The 16025-nt window shown below is 42.7% G+C and overlaps 1 protein-coding gene across 1 annotated transcript in view; it reads left to right on the forward strand.

The window, feature by feature from the left end:
* psmb7 (proteasome 20S subunit beta 7) overlaps window positions 1-16025 on the forward strand; it is a 78807-nt gene that overhangs the window by 47744 nt on the left and 15038 nt on the right. Inside the window, exon 6 of the mRNA XM_085965671.1 lies at window positions 1804-1862. Within this exon, the coding sequence (XP_085821797.1) occupies window positions 1804-1862 (59 nt within the window). The remainder of the gene's footprint in view (window positions 1-1803; window positions 1863-16025) is intronic.

The raw sequence follows: 16025 nt of genomic DNA on the forward strand, positions 1-16025 counted from the left end.
TTAGTTGCTGCTTCAGTTTGAGATGATTGCATACATTGCATTCCAATCTTGGACTTTTTTTGTGGGAAACACCTCCACATACAAAAGGGGGAATCCAGGTTGTTCCTCTAGTGACCGGTCAATAACTGCATGAATGGTTTGCCTGGTAAGGGAAAGAATAAGAGATTGTTTTATGATAGACTCATATAAATTTCAACAAGAGAAGAAAGAACTTGCATTTATATACAGGAAACTCTTTGGTATCCAGCACCGACGGGACCGGCGTGTTGCCGGTTGATCAAAAATTCCGGATGACGGAGAGGGTTATCTACCGAGGCTATTTTTAACAAAGAAAAATTTAAAAATCAAGAAATGTGCAGTATACAGTAATTAGGTACTCACCTACAGAATGTTGTGTTAAATGGATGGTGGAAGATGCTTAAGTACAGTACTGCCAGTTGAGGGTAATGCAATGCAATGACTACCAGCAGCGTGGGAGACACACACTACCCCTGTAAAATGGCGGATCAGAAGAGACTACCGGCAGCACGGGAGAGTCAGACTCCTGTTACAGGAGTATTGAGGTGTTCCGACTTCCGACAGCGCCAAGAAGCCGAGCAGTGGCAGTTTGGAGAACTACCCCCACTGACTAACTCGGCCACCGCGGGAGACTCGGGACTCGGACTCGGCAACATTGCCGGTTATTAGGTGTTGTTTTTGGAGTATGAATTTTGCCGGTTAATAGAGAATTCTGGATATTTAGGTGCCGTTTAAACGAGAGTTTCCTGTAGTGCTTTGTCATGTCCTCAGGATATTCCAAAGCGCTTCACAGCCTATGAATTACTTTTGAAGTGTAATCGTTGTTACATCGGCAAATGTGGCAACCAATTTTTACACCGCATGCTCCTACAAACAGCAAATGAAATGAATGATTAGACAAGTCTGAATTTGGAGGTGTTGATTGAGGGAGGAATGTTTGCCTACTTCACTGAATAGTGCTATGGGATCTTTCACATATATCTGAACAGATGATGGGGACTCAGTTTAACATCTTATCCAAAAGACAGCACCTCCACCAATGCGGCATTGATATGTCAGTCTAGATTATATGACCAAGTTCTGGAGAGGATCTTGAACCAACAGTGTTCTGACTCAGAGCTGAGAGTGCTTCCAAATAAACTGGGCATTTCAGCTCTCATTCTCTTGCCAGTGCTCGCCCAACGTCAGAGCTATTTTAATCCTACTTGCCTGTTTTTCTTCAAGCATTCAATTTGCTCCTAAACTCTGTAATTGACCTAAGCTTTAATGGCCACTTGTAGTAATATATTCTATATTTTAATGACCTTTTGTTTCCCAAAATAATCCTTCTAACACACTTTTATGCTCCCAATAGTAATCTAGATTTTATGCCTGAAAGGACCAGTTTGTCATCAGTGAGGTGTGTTCCCAACTACCTACAGTCTGATTTTATTTTCAAGATAGCATGTGGTATGGTAACCAATGCAACAGACTTGCTACTGCATCTGCTTCTGCAACTGACAGGACAGCAAATTTCCTAAACAAATTGGAAAAATGTAGACAGTCACAAAAATTTGAGATTGCATCATTATTAGATCAGCGGGGGAGTGGCGGGAAGGAAAATAAGTTGCATTATTGTCCGCCTGTCTGCAATTCATCCAGCCCGTGTGCCAATGATCTTTAAAGATATTTGTACAGTTAACTACATGTAGCTATAATTAATAATGTGCTTGAATATTTTCACACTTGTATTATGTTGAGTTTTACAGATATATGTGATCTTTAATGCTTTTAATTCTTAAACAGGTTCTGGATCTTTGGCAGCAATGGCAGTATTTGAAGATCGATACAAGCAAGACATGGAGGTAAGAGTGTCACCACGGTAAATAATAGCTGGTGATCTGGTATTCTTATCGGTGCGTAATAATACAACAACAACTTGTATTTATATAGCACCTTTAACGTAGTAAAACGTCCCAAGGCCCTTTACAGGAGTGTTATAAGACAGAAAATTGACACCAAGCCACATAAGAAATTAGGACAGAAGTTTGGTCAAAGAGGTAGGTTTTAAGGAACGTCTTAAAGGAGGAAACCGAGGTAGCGAGGCAGAGAGGTTTAGGGAGGGAATTCCAGAGCTTAGGGCCTAGGCAGCTGAAGGCACGGCCACCAATGGTTGAGCGATTATAATCAGGGCAGAATTTGAGAAGCGCAGATATCTCGGGGTGGGTGGGGGTTGGCTGAAGGAGATTACAGAGATAGGGCGGGGCTGAAGGAGATTACACAGATAGGGCGGGGCGAGGCCATGGAGGGATTTGAAAACAAGGATGAGAATTTTGAAATTGAGGCGTTGCTTAACCAGGAGCCAATGTAGGTCAGCGAGCACAGGGGTGATGGTTGAACAGGTGTGAGTTAGAACACAGGCAGCCGAATTTTGGATGACAAGTTTATGCAGGGTAGAATGTGGCAGGCCAGCCAGGAGTGCGTTGGAATAGTCAAGTCTAGAGGTAACAAAGGCGTGGATGAGGGTTTCAGCAGCAGATGAGCTGAGGCAAGGGCAGACAATGGCAATGTTACGGAGGTGGAAATAGGCAGTTTTGGTTATGCCATGGATATGTAGTTGGAAGCTCATTTCAGGGTCAAATATGACACCAAGGTTGCGAGCAGTCTGGTTCAGCTTCAGACAGGTGCTAGGGAGAGGGATGGAGTCGGTGGCTAGAGAACGGAGTTTGTGGCAGGGCCTGAAGACAATGGATTCGGTCTTCCCAATGTTTAATTGGAGAAATTTAAATATTGGCCCAGAAATTCGGGTCGGGGGCTTCCCACAGGTGCAAGCCCCCGACCTGCACTTGCCTACTGTGCCGGCCGTTGAGCTGTGGGCCCCTGTGGGATTCCGATCCTGGGCCTCCTCCAACTGCCGGTGCACAGTGCTTACGTATCCCAGGGGCGCAGTTCGATGTGTCCCCTGGGATCACGTGGGCCATGGAGCGCCAATGGTAGCAGGGATTGCTTTATTCATAAGTTTGACAGGAAGGCCTATCAAACCTATAAATACTATAAGCCCCAAAACATCACTAAATCTACAAATAATTTTTTTTTTTTAATCACATATTTAAAATAAACTAAATTACATGAAATTACTATTTTAAACAATAATTTACATTTTTGAAAAAATGAATTACATTTTCTAACGGGGCTAAAAATAAACTTAACCTTTCTTTAAAGTATTTAAAAATAATAAACCTGTGGAAAAAATGTTTTAATTTTAATTATTTCACCACTTACCTTGTAAAAAGCAGGCCTTGCGACTGCTTTTTACATGTCTAACTTCTGGAGACGCACCCTCCCGGGAAAACCTGCAAAAAAAACGTAAGTTCGATGCGCACGCGCTGCCTCTCCTGCGCACGCATTCCACCTCTCAACCCCTTTCAGGGGAACGGAAGTGCCAGTTTCCCGCGCATGCACGAAACCGGCACTTCCATTGGGCCTACGGGTGAGTACCCCGTGCGTACTCAGCCGTGGAGACCCGAATTTCTGGGCCATTAAATACAGTAGGAAAGAAGAATCTAAATACAGGAAACTTTCGTTTAACTGGAGGTTAAAAGTCCGGAAAGCTCTATCTACCGGCAAAATTCAGGAGCTGTTTTCTATAAGTTTTTTTACTTCTCGTTGCTTTTTTTTTTCCCAGTCAGGCTCTGCAAGGTCTGTAGCTAAGCAACAGCTTCAGCTAGAGACGCTTGCAGCTGCAGCTGACTGTTTTGAAGCTGTCGCTAAGCAACAGGGTTTGTTGATTCTCACAGAGCTGAAAAGCTCTGTATGTTTTAACATTGCCGCTGGTTTATACGGCAGTTTTGATCTAACGGCACCAGCTCGGTCCCGTCAGTGCCGGATACCAGAAAGATTCCTGTATAATTTTCATTTTCCCAATTTCTGTTCCCAAAAGGCAGAATGTAATATGGCTTGAAAATCAAACTTTAAATGCTACTTATAAAAAAGACTGATCAGAGTCTGGTTTTAATACATGCCATTAAGTATGAGGGTGAATACAGTATTAGATTTTTTTTTCCTTTCCTATCCCCACCTCGCCTCCAAAGAAATGATTACCCTGGATGTGAATGAATCTTTGGGTCTAGTGTGCATTGTATAATTTTAGGTTTGATACTGTAGTAAAGAGCTAGCCAAAACTTATATTGTGAATGTTATAGACTCAAAAGAGAAAAGTTTAGATTATGGAAAAATTCTAGGTTTTAATACAATGTGAAATTTAAGAAAAATCAAGATCAGTTTTGAGGGATGTTGAAATTACTTATAATTCTACAAGAAAGGAACGTAGACAAGGAACATTAAAAGCTAAGGAATTGTACAATAACGAAGCAAGTTCCTGAAAGCAACGAGGAATTTTTCTTGTTCTTAAAAAGTATGTTTTAGATTATGAAGAGATCATGTTCATGGGAGAAAATAAGATAGAGATGGAACATGATCCATGTCTTCAAAGTGCTGACAGATATGGGCAGTATGAATGTAATGCTATTTAACTAAACTTAGGTTCCAGAGCTGGAGGACAGAAGTATAAAATTGGCAAATCTCAAGTGAGGCTAGAGGAAATGTTCTTTTCCTTACAACTTAGTAGATGTTTGAAATTGTTCCATTAATGGTGGACTTCTGTGTTGCTCCCTAGTGAGGTAGAAGTACAAGGAAAAGGTTTTGCCCTAGTTGTTTTCTTTGTTTTAAATTGGACAGAATATGCTTCCTGAAATATTAAAGTAAAGAAGAAATAATAGGCAGTCCCCAAGCTTGTCTGTACCACAGACAAAGTCTGAAAGTGACGAAAGTAAGTGACTACACTCTTTTGAAGCACCAAAATGGGTAACTACAATTGGGGAAATGAGTCTTCAACTAGGAGACATCAAAATCGCAGGCTACTGCGGTACTTATGATAAAAAGGAACCGTGGAAAAGGACAGAAAGATATGTATGTTTCATAAGGGTTAATGAAATTTTGAAATTAGGTATTGATTCAGTGTCAAACAACATGAACATTTTCATTGAACAAAATGATTTTGACAACACATGGGGCTAGATTTTCGTGGAGCCATCAGGCGGGGTTTCAGGCATGTGGGGGGGGAAATCCCGAATTTGGGGGTCCCGACACCATCCCGCCCAAAACCCCGCCCCACGTAAGTTTCAAGGGCGGCGGGTACCTGCCCCGCACTGGGACCCGCCGAAACCAGGCGGGAAGGGATTAGTGCCAATTAACTGCCAGTTAACAGGCAGTTCTTAGCCTAATCCCTATTTTGAGGGGTTTCGTGTGGGTTTCCCAACGGCTCCAAACCACGCCAGGTTAGAGCAGGCAGGTCGTCGGGTTGAAGGAGTTGGAGGGGTTGCGATGTTGGCGCTCAGGTGAGTGATGGGTGCATGAGTGTAAAGGTAAGTGTGTTTGGTGTGTCTAAAGTGTGTAAAGAACTTTTACTTACCTGTACTTACCTTCACAGCCTTGCTTCCTGTAGCCGTCGGGAGCGCATCACTCAGCCGGAACTGAAAGCTGAACGGCTGCGATCTGTGAAAAGTGACAGCCTTCAGCTTTGAGTGCCGGTAAGAGTTCTAACTGAGCCTGTGCAGAATGACTCATGGTAGAACTCAGACTGTCAGTGTGTCACAGCGTCAAACAGCTGTAAAACGCTGATATTTCAAGATGAAATTTCAGTCTGTGACGTCACCTGTTGCCGGGTGGCCCTTAATTGGCCTGCTGAGCCCGCTGGGCGGGCTCAACAAGGTCAATCAAGGGAAAATCACGCGGATTGGCCGGATGTCGAAGTAGGTGGGTCAAAAACCCGAAAGGGGAAGTCCCGCCTTCTTCCCGACAGGGTCGGGAAAATCTACCCCCTGGAATTACTAGAAGGGCCAAATGGCCTACTCCTGCTTCTAATTCTTATGTTTTTAGGAGGATAACTGGAAATTTACCTTAAAGAAATTAATGATGATGGAAATGGTCCAGAGTATCTGATCCAAAACCTGAGGCCATATGTCTTTCTTTTAAGTTTAAATTTTTTGTGTTTTTAAGAAAAAAAAAACATTCTTTACATCTTCCCTCCACTTTCCCTAATAACCAAAATTCAGAAATCGGAGTGGAGAAAACTTATTTCCTAAATCCTACTATCTCAGTAGAGGAACAGATATGACAAAGATTCCTCAGAGCTTCCATCTGACAGCCTGGCCTCTTGAAAAGGCCAGCCTAACAAAACAGCTTCCATCCTTAAGTGATAGATATTTCTAGCATTGAAGAAAGCTTTCACATTAAAAGCCTTTAAATGCTAAATGGGAAATGGTTGTTGGTTGCAAGACTATGACTATTGACACGTGTCACATGTAGTGCTTAAAGGAATTATCCTCCTAGGCGTTTTTTTCCTGTTGGGACAATGGAATATTAATTTGTAATGTAGAGATCGAATGGGATAGATAGTATTATAGTAGTTCTATGTTAGCATCGCTAAGAACAAGAATAAAGCAGGTGACCACTTTTAGTCAGCAGACTTCAACTTGTATACAGATTTGTCTGCTGCATTTCTCCAGCATTTGGAGTGCACCAAGAACCAGCTGCAAAGTGTATAATGTTGCACCAGCCTACGTGAAAATACTTCACATATATGGAAACATAGAAGATAGGAGCAGGAGTAGGCCATTCGGCCCCTCGAGCTTGCTCCGCCATTCAATGAGATCATGGCTGATCATTCAAATTCAGTACCCTGTCCCTGCTTTCTCCCCATATCCCTTGATCCCTTTAGCCTTAAGAAATATATCTAACTCCTTCTTGAATATATTTAATGAATTGGCCTCAACTGCCTTCTGTGGTAAAGAATTCCACAGGTTCACCACTTTCTGGGTGAAGAAATTCCTCCTCATCTCAGTCTTAAATGGCTTACCCCTTATCCTTAGACTGTGGCCCCTAGTTCTGGACTCCCCCGCCATCGGGAACATCCTTCCTGCATCTAGTCTGTCTAGTCCTGTTAGAATTTTATAAGTTTCAATGAGATCCCCTCTCATTCTTCTAAACTCTAGCGAATATAAACCTAATCGACCCAATCTCTCCTCATACGTCATTCCTGCCATCCCAGGTATCAGTCTGGTGAATCTTCGCTGCACTCCCTCCATGGCAAGAACATCCTTCCTCAGATAAGGCGACCAAAACTGCACACAATACTCAAGGTGCGGTCTCACCAAGGCCCTGTACAACTGCAGCAAGACATCCTTGCTCCTGTACTCAAATCCTCTCGCTGTGAAGGCCAACATACCATTTGCCTCCTTAACCGCCTGCTGTACCTGCATGCTTACCTTCAGCGACTGGTGCACAAGGACACCCAGGTCTCATTGCACTTCCCCTTTTCCCAATCTATTGCCGTTCAGATAATAATCTGTCTTCCTGTTTTTGCCACCAAAGTGGATAACCTCGCATTTATCCACATTATACTGCATCTGCCATGCATCTGCCCAATCACCCAACCTGTCCAAATCATACTGGAGTTTTTCTGCACCCTCCTCACAGCACACTTGCCCACCCAGCTTTGTGTCGTCTGCAAACTTGAAGATATTACATCTAGTTCCCTCGTCTAGATCATCATTAATGTATATTGTGAATAGCTGGGGTCCTAGCACCGATCCCTACGGTACCCCACTAGTCGCTGCCTGCCACTCAGAAAAAGACCCGTTTATTCCAACTCTTTGCTTTCTGTCTACCAACCAGTTCTCTATCCACCAACCAGTTCTCTATCCAAGTCAGTACCTTACCCCCAATCCCATGTGCTTTAACTTTGCACGCCAATCTCTTATGCGGGACCTTATCGAAAGCCTTCTGAAAGTCCAAATACACCACATCCACTGGTTCTCCCTTATCTATTCTACCAGTTACATCCTCAAAAAATTCCAGTAAATTAGTCAAGCATGATTTACTTTTTGTAAATCCATGTTGACTTTGTCCAATCCTGTCACTGTTTTCCAAGTGCTTTGCTATTACATCTTTCATAATGGACTCTAGCATTTTTCCCCACTACCGATGTCAGGCTTACCAGTCTATAATTCCCCGTTTTCTCTCTACCACCTTTTTTAAATAGTGGGGTCACATTAGCTACCCGCCAATCCATGGGAACTGTGCCAGAGTCTCTAGAATTTTGGAAGGTGACCAGCAATGCATCTACTATTTCTAGGGCCACTTCCTTAAGTATCCTAAGATGTAGATTATCAGGCCTTGGGGATTTATCGGCCTTCAATACCGTCAATTTCCCTAACACCATTTCCCTACAAATACAGCAGAACAGCTTTTGTGTTTTTACCTAGTGAGCTGGAGACATTTTTAGAACTGAAGCAAATTAAACATTCAATTCAACAGCGTACCGGACAGTAAAAGACAGAAGGGAACATCATGACTGTGTGTGGACTCCAAAAAGATAAAGCAGAAAGGAGACTGGGGCAGAGGGTGAGCAGAAAAAGCAATAGAAGAACACCAAATGAGAAATAAGCTGAAGTTAACAATATGGCTGAGGTCTTGGAAGAAGAGAATAGGAAGATTTGGGCACAAGGTAAAAAACAAAAGCATAAAGGAATTATAGGCAGTGAAATACCCCAATCCACCAAGGAGATCAAATAAATTATATTTGGCAAGAAGGGAGTGGAGATTGAAAGAAAAACAAACTTAGGAAGAGAGTCTTAACACAGCTGAACTTGTCATTGTAGAAAAGATTGAAGGCAGATATGGCCCAAGTATTTTAAATTAGGTGCTTGGATGACGTTACTATAACCTGGTTATTTAGTTTAAGTCACCTTCAGAATTGAAAGACAATAATTACAAAAGGAATTAACTGAGACTCAGGATGCCAGGAAGTTTTCCTCTTAGAACAGATAATTTATAGAATCTGCCTGCAGCAGAAACAGTTAATATTGACTCCTGTTAAAGATCACGTTAAGAACAGGATTGCTGATTATATGGATAATCATGGATATAGATGATTTTATTTTTGTCAGCTGGGAGTGAACCACACAGAAATCCTAACACCATGTTGGAGTCGTCAAATGAAGTTATGGAACAATCCATACAAAACCTCCACATGTGTGCATGGCAACTGCTGAGGCTGAACCAGCTAAAACCACACAACTTATTAACACGGTGTGGACCTACCTGCTGGAGATGTTGGATTACTGAGTCTGCCATAGGTTTGATTCATTTCCAATCTTCAAATGCCAGGTGTGCCATCTTGTAGTCAACTTGCGCACCCCCCCCCCCCCCCCCCAATCACTAGAAAGGAGGATAGTCAGGTTGAACCCTTCCATACTTTTAGGATCATTTGGGACAGATAGCCCTTGTACCTTCCAATTAATGCCTTTTTGAGATGCGATCTTGAGCTGTGTAAAGCCTTGGTGCCCAGCACAATATTCCACTAGTTTGCGAATTGTTCAACATGGTGAGTAGAACACAATAAATCCTTGGGTGAGTCTGCCAACAAGACGGTGTCATCTGTGAAAAGAAGCGCTGCTATTCTTTTAGAACTGCCTGGCGCAGACCATCTGAGACCATCAAGTAGGAAACCATCTAATATAATGATCAAGACATCAAATAGAATGGGTAAATTTGGTCAACTAAGTGTCCCACTGATCAGTTGGTAGCACAGCAATGTCATCTGTGGAATGCACCAGGTGAAAGTTGATTCATGCAGGGTGTCATGTTAGATTAACGTCCTGAAATTTCCAAGAGCTTTATCTTCTCAAAAAATGTACTCATTGTTAATTGTCTTGAAGAGATTAAATAAATTGGAGAAAGTCCCTGTGACGAAAATGTAAATGAAGTATGGAAGGAATGGGCTAAATGGCTTTTTCTTGTTGTGTTCTAACAGCCAAGATGAGTAAAGGGGGTGGAGAGGGGAAACTATGTTGCCAATTGTGACTATCACTGGAGAATGCATGGAGTGCAAGTACATGTTCACACTTCAGAAATGTTTTTGTTTGCAAAAGATTTTGTGAATTATGCAATAATAATGTACTGTAAGCATCAATATTGGGAAAGTGTAGTAGCTCCATTGAGCTTGCCACGGTGTAATGTGCTACTAATATAGCTGTTATGGAGAAGAGGGATTTAAAAGTGCCATGTAGAATGAGGATCTGTACAGGTACCTGCAACCGTCTGTGGGAATTGATGAATGATTGTGGTGTATAAGATCGTTCTGTAACTGCAATAGAATGAGATGTGGGAGTAAGTTGATGGAAACATAGGAACAAGAGTAGCCTATTCAGCCCCTTGAGCCTGTTCCACCATTCAATTAGATCATGGCTGATCTGTATCTGAACTCCACCTATCAGCCTTGGTTCCATAACCCTTAATACCCTCGCCTAACAAATATCTTTCGATCTCAGTTTTCAATTTTTCAATTGACCTACCCTGAACAGCTTTTTGGGGAAGAGAGATGCAGATTTCCACTACCCTTTGTGTGAAGTGCTTCCTGACATCACCCCTGAATGGCCTAGATCTAACATTAAGGTTATGCCACCTGGGTCTGGACTCGCCCACCAGAGGAAATCGGCCTCGATCTTATCTAGGAGGCGGGGAGGGAGGGTTCCCTCAGGCCCTGCCAAATTTAACGGTAGGACCTGATTACAGGAAACTCTATTATCCGGCACCAACGGGACCGGCGTAGTGCCGGTTTATCAAAAAGTCTGGATTACAGAGAGGTATAGTTAAAAGGTACGAGAGCTCCGTACACAGCAACAAATCCAGGCTTCCCTGTTGCTTAGCAACATGTGCAGGAACTCCGGCCACAGACCAAGCGTCCCTGTTGCTTAGCAACAAGTGCACGAACCCCAGTTACACAGCCACAGATCCAGGAACTGCCACTAATATGAAGTAAAACTTACCTGAACCTACTCCTGAATTTTGCCGGTTAACAGATTTCTGGTTATTTAGGTGCCGGTAAATCGAGAGTTTCCTTTACCATTTTTTGTCTCCGGTTCCCGGCTGCAGCCAGCCAGATTGAGAGGCTAGCTGGCTGTCAGGAGGGTAGGCCTTCGGCACCAGGCCGCAGCAGGGAGTGGAGTGGAGGGAGGGATCGGAAAGACTGGGGTGAGGGGGTTGATGGTATAGTGGAGATTGAAGGCCAGAGGGGAGGTCAGGGGAAGATCAGGGTCTGGAGCAGAGAGGAGATCGGAGCCCGGGGTCAGGTGAAGATCGGGGTCCGGAGCAGAAGGGAGATTGGAAGCCTTTGGGGGATGGCCGATTGCGGGGGGTGGGTGAAGAAGGTAAACTGGATCCAGCAGGTAAGTGGAAAGGCACTTACCTGCTGGATCCAGCAGTCCTCGCCTCCCTTTAGCTGCCAGGTTTTCTGAGCCCGGGAAACCCGGCGAGCCAGGGTTAAAATGGTGGTTAATTCTGAGGCACACAGCCTCGTTATAATATTTAAATAATCAACCCGCCTCTTGTGAACGGGTTGGTTGCACCCACCCCTGCCCACCATCCTGCCTCTGTTAAAGCCGGAAGTGGGCGGGTTTCAGATTTTTAATATTTTTACATTCCACCTAACCCAAACCCACCCGTTTTTGGGGGTTAACATTCTCCCCACAGTTTCTCTGTCTACCTTACCAAATGCTTCAATCATCCTAAACATCTCAATTAGATCACCCCTTAATCTTCTATATTCAAGGCTAGTCTATGCAACCGGTCTTCATAATTTAAACCTTTTAGCCCCAGTATCATTCTGCTGAATCTGCGCTGCACCCCCTCCAAGGCCAATATATCTTTCATGAGATGCAGTGCCCAGAACTGAATTCAGTACTCCAGATGGGGTCTAACCAGAACTCTGTACTGCTGTAACTTCCAGTCCCCCTTGAGATCAAGGCCCAACATTGCATTAGCCTTTTAAATTATTTTTTGTACCTGTCCACTAGCTTAGCGTGATTTCTCTACTTGGACCCCTAAATATCTCTGCTCATCCATAGTTCCTAGCTTCTTGTAAATGTTCCCTTTATGCTGCACGGCCACGCAGCGATCTGCAGGTCCCGCGCAGCCAGCTCAACAGCGTTCTAATGGCAAAATCCGCACATGCGCGGTATTTTGAATGGACCGCGCAGCCCCCTTAAAGGTTTGCAGATGAGAGGGGCTTAGGACAGGCAGTAACTTATTGCAGTGCGTAGAGGTGACACTGCTGATCAAATGTAAGGGCATGGAAGTATATGTGTGCTGTTTATTGTGGAGAGCAAACACCAGTAAAAACATTTTTGAAAGCTGCTAATGTCAGTTACCAGTTATTAATGAGTTATTTGGCTAAGAAGAGGACTGAAGATAATAAGCATGCATATAGATATAGATGTGCTGCAGGACACTCTTTCCAGTCCTATCGGACCCATGAAAGTGTTGTCTGAAATGCAAGGCCGTAGGGTTGAGTGATACAGATTTTAATGCTAGAGCAATATCCTGGAGCTTTTGCTCGATTTGCTTTCAGTTCAGGGGGGAAAAAATGTGTAATTTCTTGGAAATTGGACCTTTGTTCCCTCAGGAGATTAAAATGAGTTCTGTGATTGTGAAATTTGTATATGGTTTGTTGGCAGGAGTGGGCTAAATGGCCTTTTCTAGTTGCATGTTCCCTTAGTTTATAAATCTTAACCTTTAGATTACCGTTATTTTCCATATACTGTATATGCCACTCCCTGCTGAACCATTTTAATATAAACCATAATGTTACTAAATCATGTATAATTTAATAGGTTACATTGTAATGAGACATCAAAATAAAGGTCCTGAACTGAATTTTGTGTATAATGCATGTTATTAGCCCTGTTTTTCAAACTATGGTCACAATTTAGTTGTAGGTTTTGGCACAGTTATGTATTTTCCACTTTGAAGTATCAGTGCAGCTATTTTGAGCACAGTCAGAAAAGTAATTTGGGAGAGAGAATTCTTTTCAAATGTTTTTCTGCAGACACCTACAGTACATAGCCAGCACATTCCTAAGCAGTGTTTGTTGTTCATTAACAAAAAAATATATCTTTTAACATGCATTCTGTGAAATAAAATTATTTGCAAACTGAGCTGTAATAATCTGTAAAATAATTGAAACCAAATTGTTTGAAGATTTACACTTACTCTGTTCCTGACACATCAGCATGACACTGTCTGAGATTGGCATTTTGAAATTATTCATCAATTTCTCCAATTTATTGCTTTAGCACAATATTTAGAGATTTAAAGATTATTAGTTAACAGCCATGATATTGGGTGTTCATGCAATGAATTGAGTAGTAATGTGTATAGGCCCCCATGTCAAGCGATGTAAATACAGTAGACTTTGTAGCTGGCAATGATGAAAGCACCAATGCAGTGCGATTTGCTTGCTCAAAATATAACAATCCCAAGTGCCTTACATAGATCATCCATTCCCATGTTCAAAAGCGGCTCCTGTAGAGAAGTGCATTATTTTGGAGCAGCAATATGCAGCATCTGAGTCGAGAGGCAAGGGTTTGACACCCAACTCTGCCGAGTTCGCAATTATGGTTGCACTGTTTGGAGAGATACCGAGCAGAGACCAGGCGAGATCTCCTCAGCAATGAAGGAATATTGCACAGGGCACTCTCGTGCAACTCTTGCAACCTAGAACAGCAGTGGCTTGAGAAGAAGACTTTCCACTCGGCTTCTTGGCTGTACAAAATGATGGGGGGGGCGCGGGGGGAGAGCAGGAGCCACTGGGGAAGAAAAATCGGAAGAGTGAAGGTATATTCCCTCAGAGCTAAATATAACCTGACAACAAAAATGAGACTGAGACAGGACACCATTCTCTAATTTTCCCAATTACGCAGTATTAAAATATACTATCTAGGGACTCTGGTATGTCTGCTTGGGTGGCATACTAATAGTATTTGAACTCTAATTTATTTGGAGAGAGCTGAACTGTTCCTTCTGTTGCCGAGGCCCTAAGCTCTGGAATTCCCTGCCTAAACCTCTCCACCGCGCTACCTCTCTTTCCTCCTTTAAGATGCTCCTTAAAACCTACCTCTTTGACCAAGCTTTTGGTCACCTGCCCTAATTTACACAGCTCAAGAGGACATCTTGAAGGTGGAAAACTTGTTTGGGGAAGGGGGGAGAGAGAGAGAGAGAAACAAATGTTAAGAACGTAAGAACTAGGAGCAGGAGTAGGCCATACGGCCCATCGAGCCTGCTCCGCCATTCAGTAAGATCATTTCTACATCAACTCCACTTTCCCGCCCTATCCCCATATCCCTTGATTCCCCTAGAGTCCAAATATCTATCGATCTCTGTCTTGAATATGCTCATGGACTGGGCATCCACAGCCCTCGGGTAGAGAATTCCAAAGATTCACAACCCTCTTGAGTGAAGAAATTTTTCCTCATCTCAGTCCTAAATGGCCAGCTCCTTATCCTGAGACTATGAACCCTTAGTTCTAGACTTTCCAGCCAGGGGAAACAGCCTCTCAGCATCTACCCTGTCAAGCCCTCTAAGGATTTTATACGTTTCAATGAGATCACTTCTCATTCTTCTAAATTCCAGAGACTATAGGCCTATTCTACTCAATCTCATAGGACAGCCCTCTCATCCCATGAATCAATCTAGTCAACCTTCATTGCACCCCCTCTAAGGCAAGTATATCCTTCCTTGAGTAAGGAGACCAAAACTGTACACAATACTCTAGGTATGGTCTCACTAAAGCCCTATATAATTGCAGCAAGACTTCGTTGCTCTTAATCTGCAACCCCCCTTGCAATAAAGGCTAACATACCATTTGCCATCGTCATTGCTTGCTGTACCTGCATATTAACTTTCTGTGATTCATGTATAAAGGCACCCATACCCCTCTGAAAACCTCTGAAATGGTCTGTATTTTCATGGGGCGAAAGTATAAGATAAACTGATTTTTCAGATTTATTTGAAAGAAATGTAAACTGAATTATTTTATCGTTCAGTATCTGGGAGGAAGGGTTTACTAAAGGTGAAATTTCATAGGTAGAAAAAAATATATATTTTGCCCATTTGTTCAGTGCACCTTAGGTGGCAATACTCAACACATTAAAAAGATAAACTATTGTAATTAACACGTTGAGTAGGGGTTCATGAAGAGCTAAATCCTGAGCAGATCATGTTCTATTTTATAAACAGTTACTTCTTTCAGAGCCATTAAAGTACTTGTTAAAATCTTAAAACTGCTTCCGTGTCAGTTGAGTCATTTTCCTGTATGAATTAGTGAGTTGACCGTCCTAGCAGCACAAAGGATTTGAGCATTGCTTATTGGTGAAATGGCTCCTGCTCCAAGTCCTAGATTACCGCTTTCTAATTTTGAATTGATTTTGAGCTTGCAATTCGAACATGGGGGCATCACAGCTGTACCAGATATCTAACAACACATCTTCTAGTCATTTGAAACATTGGGCTGATTTCCTTCTCTCTTTCCCTGCTCCCACCTGGCGCATTAAGGTCAATTGTAATGCCCCCATTAGAACAGAGCGGGGAAACAAATCGCAACCTTTCTGATCTCTATGATTCCGTTCCACCCTGGGGCAGTGCACAAATTCACGGATCCATTGGGGAGTTATATTCTTGCTTTTCCTAACCAGCCGCAGATCATTCAATGACCATAGTTCACAGCTCATATGTTCTTGCCTTTTTCTCCCTTTTGCTATTATGCGGAGAGAAACCTGTTTTTTTTGAGCGCCCAGCAATAAGGAGGGAATTTACAAAATTGATTGCTTCACACATGCTACTTCAGTTAGAGATTGGCTTTTTTTAAATTAGAGAGGGAGAACAAGCAAGCTTTGAAAAACAGCACATTTTAGCCTTGTGACTGTGGTGTTTAAATATACTTTTGTTTGTCACAGTTGTGAAGGTTTTAAGGGGGAGGGGAACTGAAGAATTCTAGGAATTATAGTCTTTTTAGGTCTTTTACCTTAGTATTTTCAATGTGCCATGTGTAGTTCTTTTAACAATATTCCCCTTTGGTCCTGCGAAGGCAGTTTGACAATTAGTACAGAGTGTCTATAGGGTACACATACAGC

This window comes from Somniosus microcephalus, chromosome 23 (assembly GCF_052327205.1).
Source record: "Somniosus microcephalus isolate GS21.2 chromosome 23, FLI_Smic_1.0, whole genome shotgun sequence".
NCBI classification, from domain to species: Eukaryota; Metazoa; Chordata; class Chondrichthyes; order Squaliformes; family Somniosidae; genus Somniosus; species Somniosus microcephalus.